Source organism: Rhinichthys klamathensis, unplaced genomic scaffold (assembly GCF_029890125.1).
Source record: "Rhinichthys klamathensis goyatoka isolate OS25496 unplaced genomic scaffold, OSU_Roscu_1.1 h1tg000196l_1, whole genome shotgun sequence".
Lineage (NCBI taxonomy): Eukaryota > Metazoa > Chordata > Actinopteri > Cypriniformes > Leuciscidae > Rhinichthys > Rhinichthys klamathensis.
In genome coordinates, this window is record NW_026606722.1 from 2,921,422 (window position 1) to 2,939,050 (window position 17,629).

General features: G+C 35.7%; 1 protein-coding gene across 2 annotated transcripts in view; it reads right to left on the reverse strand.

Annotated features, from left to right (window-relative positions):
- LOC130096056 (disks large-associated protein 2-like) overlaps window positions 1-17,629 on the reverse strand; it is a 155,485-nt gene that overhangs the window by 17,872 nt on the left and 119,984 nt on the right. For both annotated transcript variants that reach the window (XM_056262687.1, XM_056262688.1), the window contains 2 exons: window positions 15,493-15,528; window positions 7,480-7,539 (listed from right to left, as the gene is read on the reverse strand). In XM_056262687.1, coding sequence (XP_056118662.1) covers window positions 7,480-7,539; window positions 15,493-15,528 — 96 coding nt within the window. The remainder of the gene's footprint in view (window positions 1-7,479; window positions 7,540-15,492; window positions 15,529-17,629) is intronic.

Sequence of the window (17,629 nt, forward strand, 5' to 3'; positions counted from 1 at the left end):
CAAAGATGGAACTGGTTTAGGCATTGCTAGCAACATAAACATTGTTTTGTGGACCTAGTCAATGTACAGCAATTGTGATACAATGTAAACTATGTTTATACGTGTTTTATTACTGGTACTGTCACTTTCCCTTTTTGCTTGCATATACTCTTTTCGGTTCAAGGTTCGGTTTTTGTGGCTTCAAACGACTTGCACTTCAGAGCTTTTATAACTTCAGCATGAGGACATCCCAAGCTGGATAGCTTTTGAAAATGTAATAATGTAAAATGTGATATTATTATAATATATATATAATGTGTATAATGAGCAAATTGGACACTCCAGTGCTTGAAGTGAGTTGTTACTCTCTTGTGTTCACAGGATTTGTATTATTCTTGCGTACCAGCAGCTCTCATAAACTGCAGATATTCTCTTTTGTTCCTAGACAAAGACTGTTAGTCTCGTAAACCATGTTTACATTGAATCGGGTGCATACTGTAACTTAATCTGGCGGAGAATAGTTAATCCTGATATGATTTTAAGAGCTGTTTTGAGTTGGGCAACACACTGTGAATTAAAAGTATTTGCTTGACAAATGTATCTCAAAAATCATGAATATGTTTAAAATATTCAAAAATATAACATGATTACTGTAAATGTAAGATAAACATAAAAAAAATAATGTGGAAAAAAAAAACATGAAAACATGAGAACATAAAGAAATAAACCAGTACACACAGATGATATATGGCAAGTTTCAACAAACTGTATGTATGTTTATAAAAAATTATAAATATTTTATAAATACATACACTACCATTTAAAAGTCTGTATTTTTAATATACTTTAATTCAGCAGGATGCATTCAAATGATAAAAGGTGGAAGACTTACAAAGGATTTATAATGCTGATAAATTCTGTTCTTTTAAACAATCAAACAATCCTGAAAAATGTTTCCACAGAAATATTAAGCAGCTGTTTGCAACATTGTTAATAATAAGAAATATTTATTGTGCACTAAATCAGCATATTAGAATGATTTCTGAACTTTTGAATGGTAGTTATTTTCCTCTAATTCTTCTGATTGAACCTGAACATTTTCCTTAATATTTATTATTTCTATATTTAAATATAATATTTCCAATTGTTACTATACTCAATTCAATTTATTTAATTTTTTTGTTGACAGTAAATTACAAAAGGTGGTTCTCAACCAATTGAATCATTTTTCGGGATGTTTAAAGTTGGGCAATACTGTGTGCATTAAAAGCATATTAGAAAATGTATTTCTCTTATACTGACAGCCCTATTCTTTGTTTAGCCAATCAGAAGACTTTGAAATGCTTTCTGCCTGTCAATCATTTTATGCATTGTAGAAAGCAGGGAGCAGAGTGTGTGGATCATTCATGTTTAATGCCATATGCAACTTCATTATAGCAGTTGTCAGTTTATTCTCAGTATTTTGTTACTATTTTGAAAGTCTCAAATCAAGAATCAAGTCGCCCTGACCTCAAACAGGATAAAACACTTTTTAAAAAGCCTATTTTAAAGAAAGGAATTGAAGACCTACAGTGTGACTCTTGACAGTGTGACAAAATGTCAAAATGCCATACTGTGCTTAAATGTAGGAAGTACAAACCAATCTACACATGACGTGCCAATCAAAAACACAGGCTGCAAATAGCACACTATTATAAAACTGCTCAATGAGTCACAGACTGAAGGGAAAAATGTGGGAGAGAGACGCGTGATTCATACAGAGGAGTAAAACGCTTCCAAATATAGAATGTAGGGTTGTATAAGAGAGGAACACAATCATCCATTCATGACCTGTTGTATTGATGCTCCGTGTCATAATTAATTCTGTCATCAGCATGTCGAACTCTTCATCAGCTGTGATTAAATATAAAAACTTCCAGAGCAACAGAATATGACTCATCCCAGCAACCAACTCCCTGAAAGCGTGTAAGACTTAAAACTAAACTGTGCCATTCTTTGATTGTTCAGATATTGTCTCCTATATGCAACCATACTGACACACAAACACCAAATATAGTATATATAGCAGATTCCACATTTTTTTTACTCTGTTGTTTGGTGACGGTAGTGCCCCAGATAGTACACACTTCAAATTACCAGTGTTGAAATAATAATATATGATATATTTTCTAAAAAGTCCAATATTTTTTAAAGCAGCTCTAAGTAGGAATTCCGTTTTTGTCAAACAGCGACCCCTAGAGTCACCGTGGAGCACTTGTACTGTCGTGAATAGCACTCACGCAGAGATGGCTCGCACTCACGGCCGGATCCCCTCCCCCTGTACACCGGTACCTGTTCAGTAGGATGGACGCTGTAACGAGTGGAAATAAGGTATGGCCCCTTTAAGAGCTGCACGCGCCCTGTTTAACTGTCGGCAGTCTGTATTGTATGTGCGCCTCGAACACCACATGTATACGGCGGCGGGTTATTTCTGTTTGATGGTCATTTTATCAGAATTTTATCAGATCTGTTTTTTTGCCGTAAAGCAATTCGTTACCTCGCGAGACCTGATATCACACGATACTTCCTAACACTGAGGCCGGCGGCTCGCCGGCCCAAAGTTGCAAGGGTGGTTTTGCGGCTCACAGGCACCAGGGGGGTGCGAGACGACCACCATTCAACACGAAATCAGTAATATAAACATTACAATGACTCCAAAGCTGTTCGGTTAAGGTAAAAAAGTTACTTAGTTCACCTTTAAGGGATGTTTAGAGTTGGGCAATACACTGTGCATTAATAGTATTAGTTTAGCAAACATTTACATTTAGTCATTTAGCAGACGCTTTTATCCAAAGCGACTTACAACTGAGGACTAAACCAAGCGAGTCATCGTGAAGAGGCAAAAACAACGCGAGAAGTGCTCAAAATACAAAGTTCAGACATAGCTCCTTGGAGTAGCATAAGCCAGACAAGCGAGGATTTAAAGGAAAAGGAAAGAATTTTTTTTATATATTTATGTTAAGAGCTGACGGAAGAGATGAGTTTTCAGTTGTCTTTTGAATGCTGTCAGGGATTCTGCATTCCGGATGAGGGTGGGCAGATCATTCCACCAGCATGGTGCCGTCAATGAGAATGTTCCGGAGAGTGATTTTGTGGCTCTCTGTGATGGTACCACGAGCCGTACACTACAATAACGTCGTACACTATATTGCCAAAAGTTTTGGGACGTCTGCCTTTACATGCACATGAACTTTAATGACATCCCATTTTTAATCCGTAGGGTTCAATATGGAGTTGGCCCACCCTTTGCAGCTATAACAGCTTCAACTCTTCTGGGAAGGCTTTCCACAAAGCTTAAGAGTGTGTTTATGGGAATTTTTGACCATTCTTCTAGAAGCGTATTTGTGAGGTCAGGCACTGATGTTGGACGAGAAGGCCTGGCTCGCAGTCTCTGCTCTAATTCATCCCATGCGCGTAATTTGCACGGGGGTTACGGGGGTCATAACCCCCTCAAAAATCAGATCCAGCGAATATAACCCCCCCAATATCATTCAGATTAAAATAAATATGAAATATTCCAAATGAATACTTTTGTTCGTTTTCTTTATTAAATTAATTTGCCAGCAAGAAAGATAATATCATATTTTAAATAATCTGTAATGTACCCCCCGCCCACCGCACCGACTACTTGGTATTACCCAACCCGCTTTCTCTACCAAGTTTGTTCACTATTTTGCGCAGTCGCTGGGATGAATGGTCGGAGAAAGCTGACGGTGCATGCTAACGGATGGAAAGATGAAAAGGACACAGCCAGACAACGATTTTTCATTGTTGGTCGACACCAGCCAAAAAGAGGAAAAATCCTGACCAAACGGAGGTTAGCTGTTAAGTCAGCTCAGCGTTTCTCAAAGTGTGGGGCGCGGGCGCGTCCCAGTGGTGGGGAATAGAGACATGACAAGTGGGGCGCGACAAACAGGTTTTGTGCCCATCTTTTTAATTCCTTTATTTATTGACCATACACTCAAAACAAAACAAAGACACATTTAAATGTAAGCCTTGTCTTAACGTTTTCACACGTAAGTTTAAAAGATTTTCAAGGCATCGTTATTGATCGTAGTATCACGGAGTATCCCATGGAGACGCGTCCTTCATTGCTTGTCACACCCATAGACGGTACAGATCCTATAGCAGGATATATCTGATATTCCGATTGTCAAATATGTGCAAGTGGATGTTTTGTTTTTCAAACACCTTTATAACGATCGCGTTAGTTGAGCTGTATGCGCAACATAATGCATTATGCAAGATATCTTAATCTTAAAATCTTAAAAATACCTAAAACAATACGTACATTATTAGGAATTTACCACCTCCGGCTCAATTTGAGATTATTATTATTTTAATTTTATTTTTTGTTCTTTTTGCATGGAGTTTGCAAAGTGACAAAATGAATCAAAGCACAACTAACGTTAGTCCACACTTGTATTTTCTCAGTTTCTGAATTTGATGTTATCAGAGGCTAAATGCAAACACCTTTTTTAACTACTTTTGAGTCTTATTTCGTGCAAAGTGATAATATAATTGCAGTTTCATTTTCTCTATTTGAAAGTTTTTAATGCTGTTATTTGATGTTAATAAAATACATTTTAACAGTTAAACTTAAAGCCTAGTTTATTAACATTTTGTTCGGGTGATTGGGCATGTAGTATGTTACCTTTTACACAAGACAATTATTCAATAAATAAATAAATTAATAAATATGCCGCAAGTTTAACCCCCCCAATGGTAGACCCAAAGTTACGCCCTTGATTCATCCCAAAGGTGTTCTATCGGGTTGAGGTCAGGACTCTATGCAGGCCAGTCAAGTTCCTCCACACCAAACTCGCTCATCCATGTCTTTATGGACCTTGCTTTGAGCACTGGTGTGCAGTCATGTTGGAACAGGAAGGGGTCATCAGACAGACAGCGTGATTCGTCTCTCCAGACTGCTCTAGAGTCCAGTGGCGGCGTGCTTTACACCACTGCATCCGACGCTTTGCATTGCACTTGGTGATGTAAGGCTTGGATCCATGGCTATGGAAACCGATTCCATGAAGCTCTCTACGCACTGTTCTTGAGCTAATCTGAAGGCCACACGAAGTTTGGAGGTCTGTAGCTATTGACTCTGCAGAAAGTTGGCGACTTCTGCTCACTGTGCTCTTCAGCATGCGCTGACCGGCTCTGTGGTTTTACGTGGCCTACCACTTCATGGCTGAGTTGGTGTTGTTCAATTGTTTCCACTTTGTTAAAATACCACTAACAGTTGACCGTGGAATATTTAGTAGTGAGGAAATTTCACGAATGGACTTATTGCACATATATATATTCTTTCACAAATGTTTGTATAAGCGCCTGGTGCTTGATTTTATACAACTGTGGCCATGGAAGTGATTGGAACACCTGAATTCAATGATTTGGAGGGGTGTCCCAATACGTTTGGCAATATAGTGTATATGTAGATGTCTGTTGGTCAAGGCGACGAATTCACATGACCAACTTGAATCCGTTGCAAAAACTGTGCTGGGAATTTTTTTGTCCTCACGCAAAACATTCCTGGTCGTGTGGATTCCTATTGAAATGACTGGATTTCTGCTGAAATTTTGCTGAACAATGGTGTGATTAAAGTCCCCACTACTGACTGGCTGTAAACATATGAATTTGCATCTATAACCAGCAAATACTGCGGGCAAATGCAGAGTAGGTAAGATTTTTGGATTTTTTGGTTTTATAAAGGTTGTAAAGGCCTTTTCCCAATCTCTCTGAGAAATCAATGTCTTGTTAGCTTGTAAAAGCAGTTATTGGCCCAGTTTTCTCTCAGAATGAGAGGCTGGTGACTGAGCTGGTGTCTTGGCAACAGTTATCTTGGGAGTATCAAATGCCACACAGGTGCTAAACACAAAAACAAAGATAATATGCATGATCAAAAAAACCATGAACCATGAGAACAGAATGTTTTTTTTTTTTAATAAAAAATACTCTTAGTACATTTATTAAATACAATACATCTAAAATATACAATTTGTTCTATTTATTAATTGATTTATGCCTTTTTATCAAACATGATGTCTGTGAAGAAACATGTGTGAAGACAGTGCTACGAGAAAATCCTGAATCAAACCTTAATCCCTACAAACATAACATATGCTCAATAAAATATACATTCTAATGGAAAGTCATCTTTGCTTTAGCCGAGTCATGTAAATCGATAATTCATTTGCATTAGCTCAGGTGCACGTGTATTCTCCATTACAAACAGAAGATACCCTTCTTTTGCTGAATGCCTCAGGCTGTGTTGGGCTGAGATTTCAGCCAGCTATGGCATCACTGAACTAATTACACACTAATTACTAATTAACATATTTGAAGCTATAGCAGTGTTAATGTGTTAGGTGTTTTGCCTAAACTTGTACATAGCACATAAGGTTGTGAACTGAAATCTTGAACCATTTATCAGTGCATGTGTTAATGCGTGTTCTGCATTTTAACACCAGCTTGAATGGGTTATAAAACTTTCAGCGTGACTGTTTAATCAACAACAGATGTTCAGTCTCCACTAAAATCAGCTATTCAGTGCATGCGGCGCATGATAAGAGACAGTAAAACAGCAGCCCAGTGATTCAAGAGCATATACTCTGATAATGTATTTACAGAGCCTTATCAGCATTGCAGTGACAAAACTTCAAGATAAGGCAAGCTGAGTTTTAGGTGTCATTGGTGTTGTTTTGTTTTGCTCTACTTTGTTGTTTCAATTTGTTTTGTTATTTTGCTGTTTTGTTTTGCTTTACTTTGTTGTTTTGCTTTGTTTCGTTATCTTGCTGTTTTGCTTTGTTGTTTTGTTTTGTTGTTTGTTGTTTTGTAAGGCAAGCAGAGTTGTAGGTGTCATTAGTGTTTTTTGCTTTGTTGCTCTGTTGTTTTGTTTTGCTTTGATTTGCTATGCTTTGTTGCATTGCTTTGGTGTTTTGTTTTGCTTTGCTGTTGCTTTACTTTGCTTTGTTGGTTTACTTTGCTTTGTTTTGCTTTGCTTTGTTGTTTTGTTTTGCTTTGCTTTGTTGGTTTGTTTTGCTTTGCTTTGTTGGTTTGTTTTGCTTTGCTTTGTTGTTTTGTTTTGCTTTGCTTTGTTGTTTTGTTTTGCTTTGTTGGTTTGTTTTGCTTTGCTGTTGCTTTACTTTGCTTTGTTTTGCTTTGCTTTGTTGTTTTGTTTTGCTTTACTTTGTTGCTTCGCTTTGTTTTGTTTTGTTTTGCTTTACTTTGTTGCTTCGCTTTGTTTTGTTTTGTTTTGTTTGTTTTTGACAGTCCAGACTTCATCAGCATGCATTTTCACTGTATGGAAAATATTAGCTTTGACATTTTGTTTTGTGTTCCATGAGAAAAGGTCATATGAGTTTGGTGTGACATGAAAATCTGAGAGGGTTTGAATGGACATGACGCTTCTGAAGTTGAACACACTATGTGGCATGACTTAACTGGGATGTGTGGCTTTACCTGGAGTGGGGGCTTCTGTTCGATCCACACTACAGGCAGTCGGGAGACGAAACTGGATCCCTGAAAAGAACAAAAGTCGTTAGTAGTGCTCGAATAAATCAAATTGTGTTTAGGTGCAGTCACAGCACCCTGTCTCCCAACATTTCAGATTCATCAATAAGACATTTTAAACAGTGAAGAATAATATTCAATCTGACACCAGGTGTATGGGTCTCCAGATATTTTCAGTAGCATATTTTCTTAAGTATTTTCTTATTCATTTTAAAGTAAATGTTAAAAAAGCATAATTAAGCTATAATCAGTGGTGTCAGATTGTTGAAAATAAACAAAGATACATACATTTAAAAAGTCACATGTACTTAACACGACAAACGGGCCTGAACATTTAGTTATGAATAAAGAAGTGGTGTTTGATAGAATATTTGGCCAAAAAAGGTTTTGGTAACACTTTACTTGAAGGGGTGTGCATAAGACTGACATGATGACACTTTCATAATCATGACATGACACATGTCAAGAATATAAAGCAGGTTTTATGCATGTTTATGACAACTGTCATTAAGTGTCATTTGCTCAGTTATGACATTTTTAATGCAAATATGACATTGTTTGAGATGTCTTTTGTTTATGACAACTTGACATAAACCAATACATCATAACCTGTCAGTGTCTTGGAAATGACAATTTGACATTACCAAGACAACATAAATTGTCATAAATATGTCATAAACATGACATAGCAGATTAATTATCAAACTTAAGAAACCACTTGGCTTTATGGGTTAACATTACATTAAACTGTCATGTGGTTGGTTTTGACATTGAGGCCATTATAACTGTCATGAATATTTTTCTTGACCTCAACTACAGTGGTTGTACAAATTGAATTTGTCATTAAAATGTTATAATGGCTTCATGACAGCCAATGTCAAAACCAACCACATGACAGTTTAATGTAATGTTAACCTATAAAGCCAAGTGGTTTCTTAAGTTTGATAACTTGAAAGGACAGCGAATGACACTTAATGACAGTTGTCATAAACATGCATAAAACCTCCTTCATATTCATGACATGTGTCATGTCATGATTATGAAGGTGTCATGTCAGTCTTATGCACACCCCTTCAAGTAAAGTGTTACCAAGGTTTTCTCGCATTTTTAAGCAATTCTCAATGGTTTTCTTACCAGAATCTCTCATGTAGTTATTGATTCAAATATTAGTTAAATCCTACCCTTGTGAAAAAGAAGTATCACATTTTTTAAAAAAAACAGTGCCATATGACGGAATAGTGCAAACTAATGTTTTCAGACACTTGCATGTAAATTTCAAATAAATGAAAATGTATTATTTTGTAATTTAAAATTATATTAAATGCCAATTACACAAAATAATTTTGATAATAAATTTAAACATAATTCTGTCTTTGAAATATGGTTATTGTACTGCTGAATGTACTAACATTTATGGTAAATACAAATACTTAAATAAATAAATATTTTATTTTTTATTAGATTATGTTAAAACATTAAATAACTTAAAATATTTAAAAGTAAAATAAAAGAAAGTACACTACAAGGGCATAATCAATATAATTAAGCACAATTATTTTTCACAATGGTATTGTCTCCTATGCCAATTAAAAAGATGCTCAGATCCAGTCGATATAAATAGCATCATATTTCATCCATCATTTGTAGTTTGTCTAAAAGGAAAACGCTGAAGTGTGTGTGGCACTTGGTTTTCACTCGGCAAGAAAACCATTCAGAACCAAACCATTATTACAGTATATACACTTTTAATAGACAATTTTATTTTAATATACATTTTAGATTTTAAATAATACTTTAAAACTAAACAATTTCTGAAAAACAATAAACCAAAGGTAACGGAGGCAAAAATGCAAAAAAGAGACAAAAATGAAAAATAAATAAAAAAAGTATTTTGGTAACACTTTGTAATAACTGCATGCTATTAATCATTTGTTAAGCATGAGTAAACAGTTAATTCATCATTTATAAAGCATTAATAGACATTAATAAGCAGTTTATAAATACAGCTATAAACACTTTTTTTCTTGATTTATAAGCATATCTATAATGCGTTTAATAATTGTATTTTCATACTTTGTTAATGATCAATTAATAATTTCTAAATGAAGTATAGCATTATTTATAAACCAGTTATTTAAGAGTTGTCAGTTATTCATAAGATCACTTAGAAAGTGTAAGTAAATGTAGTAAATACAGGTAGTTATAAAGCATTTAGTAGTGGTCAGTTAACTATTTTGTGAGCTAATCTAAAGTGAGGACTATTCATGCCTTGTAAAGCATTTATAAAGGAGATTTAAAGGCGCATCAATCTTCTAAACGGTAAAATGTAACAAACACAACACAGTTATACAGAACATAGAAATATTTAACAGCCTTTAAATCTCCTTTATAAATGCTTTACAAGGCATGAATAGTCCTCACTTTAGATGAGCTCACAAACATAGTTAACTGACCACTACTAAATGCTTTATAACTACCTGAATTAACCCTGAATTACAGCTTAAATACATGTTAATAAAGCATTTATTAACACACTAAGTAACCATCACTATATGGCTGAATAATAAGATGTATGAATGTACATTTAAATAGTTTATTAATCATTTACTTACACGTTCTAAGTAATCTTGTGAACCACTGAAAACTCTTAAATAACTGGTTTATAAAAAATGCAATTAATCATTTAGAAATAATAAATTGATCATTAATAAAGGATGAAAATACAATTATTAAATAAATTATAGATATGCTGGGTAATCAAGAAGAAAGCATTTATAGCTGTATTTATAAACTGCTTATTAATGTCTATTAATGCTTTATGAATGATGAATTAACTGTTTACTCATGCTTAACTAATGATTATTAGCGTGTAGTTATTATAAAGTGTTACCAGTATGGTAAACAAAAATTCAAAATGAACGATTTAATCAAATGCATGAACGAATTTGCAAAACACTATGGAAAAAGAAGTTAACTTAAAAAAACTAACAAACTAAATGATGTTCTTACAATACAAACTTTTGTAAGATTTTTGACTTTAAAGTCAATTTAGATTAAATTAAAATGTAGCAAAAAAAAATATATATATAATATAAATTATATGACTGCATTTATACAGATTAAAAACAACATTCTAACGTATATCCAATTAAAATACACAATTATTCACAGGTATTGGGTCAGTATCAGATTTCAGTTCCAGTGCCAGTGCCTCCACATAAAAGGGGTTAAAATTCACCGTGGTGCCAGTTCAGTCACTGAAGATTCCAGTAAGAGCGTCGCTTGATCCTGTACGTTTCATCTGGGTCGTCCTTATCATGTGTGCATGGGCTCTGACAGTGCTGAAGTGATATGCTTAGTAACTGTGTGATGACATGAATGAAGGATGATATGAGACACAAGAAAAATAGGCCTACATGAAGACTAATGTTTCAAAACATGAAATTTAACTTAATTTAATTTCAAGTGCACCTACTGTAATTCTGCAAGCCTGGTTACAGTATGTGGCTATGCTCAAAATGGACTGCTATACGCAACTATATACTGGACAGTGTGCAAAATGCAATTATATATTTGTATTTTCCATGCATAAAGAAACTTTGTTTACTGTGCACAGAATACGTACTGTAGACCGTGTAAGTAGTAGGATATTATACTATACTAAACATATTAGTTTACCGTACTAAAGAAAGGTTCTTATTCTAAAATCTGATCGATTAAGCAATGTCCAAAACTGATGCAAAAGACAAAAAGAAAAAAGCTTGTTTGACAAAATGTTGACAAATGTAAACAGCTGACAGTTGTTACTTCGTGGTTCACAGTCTAACATCATGGCAACCCACAACTACTCTAAACCATGGTAAAATCCCCGTAACCTCATAAGTGACTCTCTGAGCTCCACAAACGAAGTGCGCGAAAGACTCGACTATCAATCGATTTCAATAGAGTTTGACACTAGCATATTTCAAAGCTATTGACAACTGTGGCAAACAGGGCGGGGCCGAGAGCCGTGGGAACGGAGCGAGGATGCTAATGCCACACAAATATCAGGCATACTATTTTATATCAATTAAATATTTATATGTGACTCGATCAGTAATCACAATCATTTGGCCGACCTCAAAAACCGATAGCAATTTGATGACGTAAAACTGTAAAAAGTTGCGGCCGACGCGCATGTAAACAGTATACAGATGAGGCTTTTGCGGCACGTTCTGCTTTGTAACTTCATGAAACATTAGTAAACCATAGTAAATCTTTATTTAGAGCAATTCAAACAAGCCCGCACACAACATAACATGATGTTTAGATCTTGAGCAAATCCTCACGGAGTGACATGACATAATGCTTGGCTATAGGAATTCCGGGATTCGATCACATCGCGATCATGGTGCAGTGTTTTCCAACGGCATTTGAAAGGTCAACCAATGGAAACGGGATCTCGGGTATAGTGGGTAGGGACGATGTGTTGAGACCATTCGGACACTGTTTTACAGATGGAACGTGTTTGGATTGGATCGATCGCTCAGTGGTACGTTTCCTGTACAACGACGTAACTCACTGCTTAACTACCGTATTACGATGTATCGTTGAAGAAATCAACTAGCTAGTCACGACTGTCTCCCGAAACAACACATTCTCATCCCAAGGCGTCATCTAACTGACACTTTTGACCATGCGTCAACATGCCGACGCACATCGTACCCTTTAAGCGTCAACATGAGATGCTTATCCTCGGGCGTCATCTAACTGATGCTTTTGACCATGCGTCTAAATCCGACGCACATGGCACCCTTTAGCGTCAGTTAGATGACGCTTCCGTTGTGGGTAGGTTTAGGTCTGGGGTAGGGTTAGGGTTAGACCACTAGGGGGCGCGTCTCATATTGACGCTTAAGGGGTACCATGTGCGTCGGCATGTTGACGCATGGTCAAAAGCGTCAGTTAGATGACGCCTTGGGATGAGAACGGGCTGCCCGAAACCATATTGTCGCAAATTGGTCGTTGAACGTTGGTTAATGATGTCACGCAGGCGGTGGAGTAATAACTTCTTTTAATGAATCTGTTTGAGATCGAATCAATGCTAGATGTTTTGCTATAAATTACGGACATGGCATCTTAGGAACATTTCTCATTTTTCTCAGTCATTTTACTTTATTTCCAGATTCAATCATAGGCTCGTTCTTGCGTACTAGAGCACGTCAGCACATGCGCACTCTTCAAAAACGACACTTTAAATCTCTTGACAAACTAAAAGACGTAAATGACATTTGTATGTATTCTAAATAAAAGATATACTGTAGATGCAAACAAGAAACTCTGCTTCTAACCACAGGTCAGCTGTCATTCAGACCACACAACTTTGCGATGCTGTTTGCGAATGTTTGTTTCGAACTATGTTTTCGCGAAACACCGACTCGCTGAACTATGCTGATAACGACGGAACTTGTAACCATAGTTGGCTAACAATGCTTTTGGGAAACGCACCCCTGATTGACAGGTCTTGATTTACAGTAGAATAGGAGCGCACAGCTGAAACAGCGCTGGAAGATCATCACTCATTACTTATTTTTATGTTTTGTGGCATTTACACATCTAAGTAGTTCTTCTGTTCATTAACACTCAGATCATTTGTTTGGAGAGGTTTTTGGACTTTTGATAAAAAGGCTGCCTCGGTTTCGAACCGCGTAACTTTTGATTGCTTTAAGATATCAACACAAAATTTGGCCCAGATGCAGATAAGATAAAAATCCTGATCGGAGCATCCCTGGTTAGTATACTAATATCATAGTATACTACCACATTCATATAATAATGCTCACATGTCAGTATCATTAAATTGACACATTAAATTGATCAGAAGTCACAGTAAAGACATTTAAAATGTTACAATAGATTTCTATTTTAATTAAATGTAGTTCTTTTGCTCTTTCTATTCATCAAGGAATGCTGAAAATTAAATCAAATCAAATGGTTTCCACATTTTCCCCCAAATGTATTCAATAATTATAATAAATGTTTCTTGAAAAGAAAATAAGCATATTATAATGATTTCTGAACGAAATAAAATATATTACAATAGAAAGTGTTTTTTTAAAACCGAAATAATGTTTCATGATATTTCTGTCTTTATTTAATTAAATAAATGCAGTTTTGGTGAGCATAAGAGACTTCTTTCAAAAACATATAATATTTTGATTTAATTTGTGGGTAGTGAATTTATAATCCCACTTTGTCCACCATCTTGGATAATTTTTAGCCTCCAGTATAGACTTGTTTACGTATTTCAGTGATGCTTGTGTGGTGGATTAGACATATGGTGAATGAATGAAGATGGCTTGGAAGATTTACATGGATGGAGAGAGGGATGAGCAGTTCTCTGTCATGTCTAGTCCATCAGAACCAGTGTCATTTCCGCTTTCTCCCGTGGTGGTGGAGGATGTGTTCACACACCTCATCTCTCAGTGGCGATCGGAAGCTAGAGTTGGCTCCAATTTTTTTTTTCTCAACATACATACATACATACAGTGGCAATGCCCCCATGAATGCAGAGTGGATAACATTATGACTACGATCACTACAATCGATTAAAATGCTTCCACACATGACATCCTAATGAAAACTCCAGAAAACTCACTTTTTTCAGATTATACCATTTACATCATTATAAATGTATACCAATACATTCCCAGATAGAGCTACCCTATTCTTCTGTAATTAGTGATGGTTAGAAAACTGATTTCACTTGAATTCTATAGCTATTATTTGTGGCAAACATTGTAAATCTTGAATTATTAGAATTACATTTGACAAAATTTTCCATTTAAATATCGTTTTAAAAAGGTTTAAACTTTTATTATCGGCTAAATGTGCTAAACCAGTGGTTCCCAAACTTTTTAGAGTGGCCTAACCCCTGAGGTATTTAATACCCTTCTGTGTACCCCCTCTCTTAGACTTCAATCACACCTTATGGGACAATATTTATCCCCTAATTTGTTTTTAGTGGATTTTATTTTACCTTTATAAATACCTCTAGAAAATTATATTTAAAATAAAAAAAGTTCAAGTGATACTTTTCAAATAAAGTCACTGTCTTAATGAGTGAGCCATCAAGTTATGCATTTATTCAGTAACAAAGCAAGTGGCTGTATTCATGAATGGGTCATTGAATCATTGACTCTCCCTATTCGTTCAAAGCCGCAGTTTGTTTAAGAAACACTGCTGTGTGTTGCAGTTCTGCTGTAGCTTTCGTTTTAATGTTATATTAAGGTGGTGTAGAATTAAATGAACGGCAAAACTCAGCATTTTGTTTGCATACTCCCTCTCTCACCCTCTGTTTGGGAACCACTGAGCTCAATAATAATGTCAAGTTTTACTGAGGACCACTGAAGTTATATCACTAACTTATTAAAAAGTTATCCAGTTTAATTTATATTACTAATGCTGTAATCATGCACGATCCCCTGTGAATTCAAATAAGAAATCATACACTGAAACAAAAACAAAAAATCTATAATAATAATAATAATGTCTAAACACAGACAGAAACCATCATAAGAATACAATAAAATAAACTGAAGTAATTTTATTTTTACTTTATGTAATAAATGTGGAAATGTAAATATTTTCCTCAAATGGGTGCTATGAAACACTTTATTTTACAGTGTCCCTGTCGCACATATTATGTGTAAACTTACTAAAGTAATAAAAGTAAAGTATTCACAATTACAAGCAACTAACCCTAAACCAAACCACTAACCCTAATTATATAGTAAGTACATGTTATTGTTAATTACTCAGTACATATTTATATAATTACACTGTAACTAGGGCATCTTAAAATAAAGTGCAACCAAGGTTTTTGATACATATACTAAATTTTGCTAGATAATGTGAAAGTAGACAAAACAATGATGTGAAATGAAGTACAACAAGTATATTACAAAAGAGCCCTTTCAGACCTACCGTACATTCTACGCCCCCCAGCTAAGCTACGGGCCCCTAAAATGAAAAAAAAAGGGTGATAGCTTAGTAAGAAGGAAATTTAAAAAATAAAAAAAAAATAAAAAAACAACTGGCCAAATAATTCAACACTATAAAAGATAAACACTGCTTCTGACTCATGCATTGTGTCATGCGCTTTCTGTAATAATGATATGTATGTGTCTTCATCTTAATTAAACAAAGAAACAACAAACAAACAAACAAACTAACAAACACAATTAGGCGAATTCACAAATAATTCTGTGCATGTGCTATTAAGTGTTTGTCCTCTAAACTACAGCAGGAAAGTAGAATATTGAATTTGGTAAAATATTAAGTAAAAACCTAATTATACTAATTGACTCATTTAATGCTTTTTGTAATCACTATTAGCATAAACCAATAAATAGCAAAATAAGCCTGTGAAAGTTGTGCAGGCACAATTGTGCCAAATATGTAATCCCAATTTAAAGTAAAATTAATAAAGTGAATGCTTCATTTATTTATCATCAATTATGTGTTACTTAGTTACTGTAACAGATATGCAAATGTTAATTGTTGATCAAATGCCACTATTAATATGTGATTTATATGTAAATGATTCCATCATTTTAATAATATTTCATTTTGGCAAATCAAGAAACTGTTAAATCTTGAATGCCTGTTATCATGCATCTAGCAAATCACTTTAGTTCTGTGAAATTCTGCCTGAACATAAACAACAAATTTAACAAGAAAAAAACAAACAAACAAATAAAACAATTAGAACAGAAATAAAAACAGAAAACACTGAAAATTGTGGGTGCATTGGGCAATTTTGTTGTCTGTTTTTCTTACTGACAAAGACACAATGCTTTATCTAAATATTGTATCATAACTTCCATTCTCACAGTAATTGGAATAGTTTTGTTGCAAAAGCCTGTCCCCTCATAAACTTCCGAAATTAGTTAGTTAGATTAGTTAGTATTTTCCGGGAAGAGATATGGCTCCATCGATCGTACTGAAATAAGCAAAAACTCAATTTTACAGTCAGCATTCACAATTAAAACTTAATTATGATAAATAAAAAATAGTTTCTACAACACTTACAATTTATAAATTCAGAATTTCACAGGATTTCAAAGAAAAAATCTCCGCACTGCACTAATCTCCGCACTGCACTAAGCCAAACTGGAGTTGATGTCCATGTGAATTTAGCTCTTGGAGTCCAAATAGCATGTGAGATCAGAAAAAAACTTCTCAGGTAACATAATGTAACCCGGTTCCCTTTGAGGGGAACGAGACACTGTATCATGATGTTGGCGCTATGGGATCGCTCCAGCTTGACCCTATGTCTGAAGCACATGTGGAAACACGTCAATTCTATTGGCCAACAGCATGGTCAGGTGACATAGTGTCAGCACATCACAGATACCATAAATAGACGCTAGATATTAGGGGATACCTCCCCCAGAGGCTCCATCGATGTGGTCGTTGCAGGCAGAAGTAGTGGCCACATACACATTAAGCATAGGATGATTTAGGTGCTCCTGCAAGAACTCCAGCACTGAACCAAACAGGCAGTGGACTGGGTCAGGATGGTGCTGCACACACCATGACTCAAAGAGATGCCACTTCAGAGCATAAAGTTTACTTGTGGATGGAGCTCTAGCATTAAGAATAGTCTCTACAACCAACTTGAGAGACCAGAATCTATGAGCTGGTACCAACTGTGGGCCAGACCAACAGCTTCCACATCTCGGGCCTGGGGTGAAATATCGTGCTTTAGGCCTGGGAAAGAAGGTCCCTGGTAGAGCACCCAAGGAGAGATATCAGGTCCAAGAACCAATGCACAAAGGAGAGATATCAGGTCCAAAGAACCACACTCAGGCCGGCAAGAATGGAGTATCTAGCAATAGGGGGAACTCCGTCCCGCTGACCTCTGGCTAGAACTCTCTGGAGCAGAGCAATCGGGGGAAAAACATACAAACATATCCTCGGCAATATCTGCACCATGGCATACAGTCCTAATGGAGCTGGTGGTGTGAGGGCGAACCAGAGGGGACAGTAGGTCCTCTCCTCAGAGACAAACAGGCCGAATTCCACTTTGTCGAGCCTCTGCCAAATTAATTCCACCACC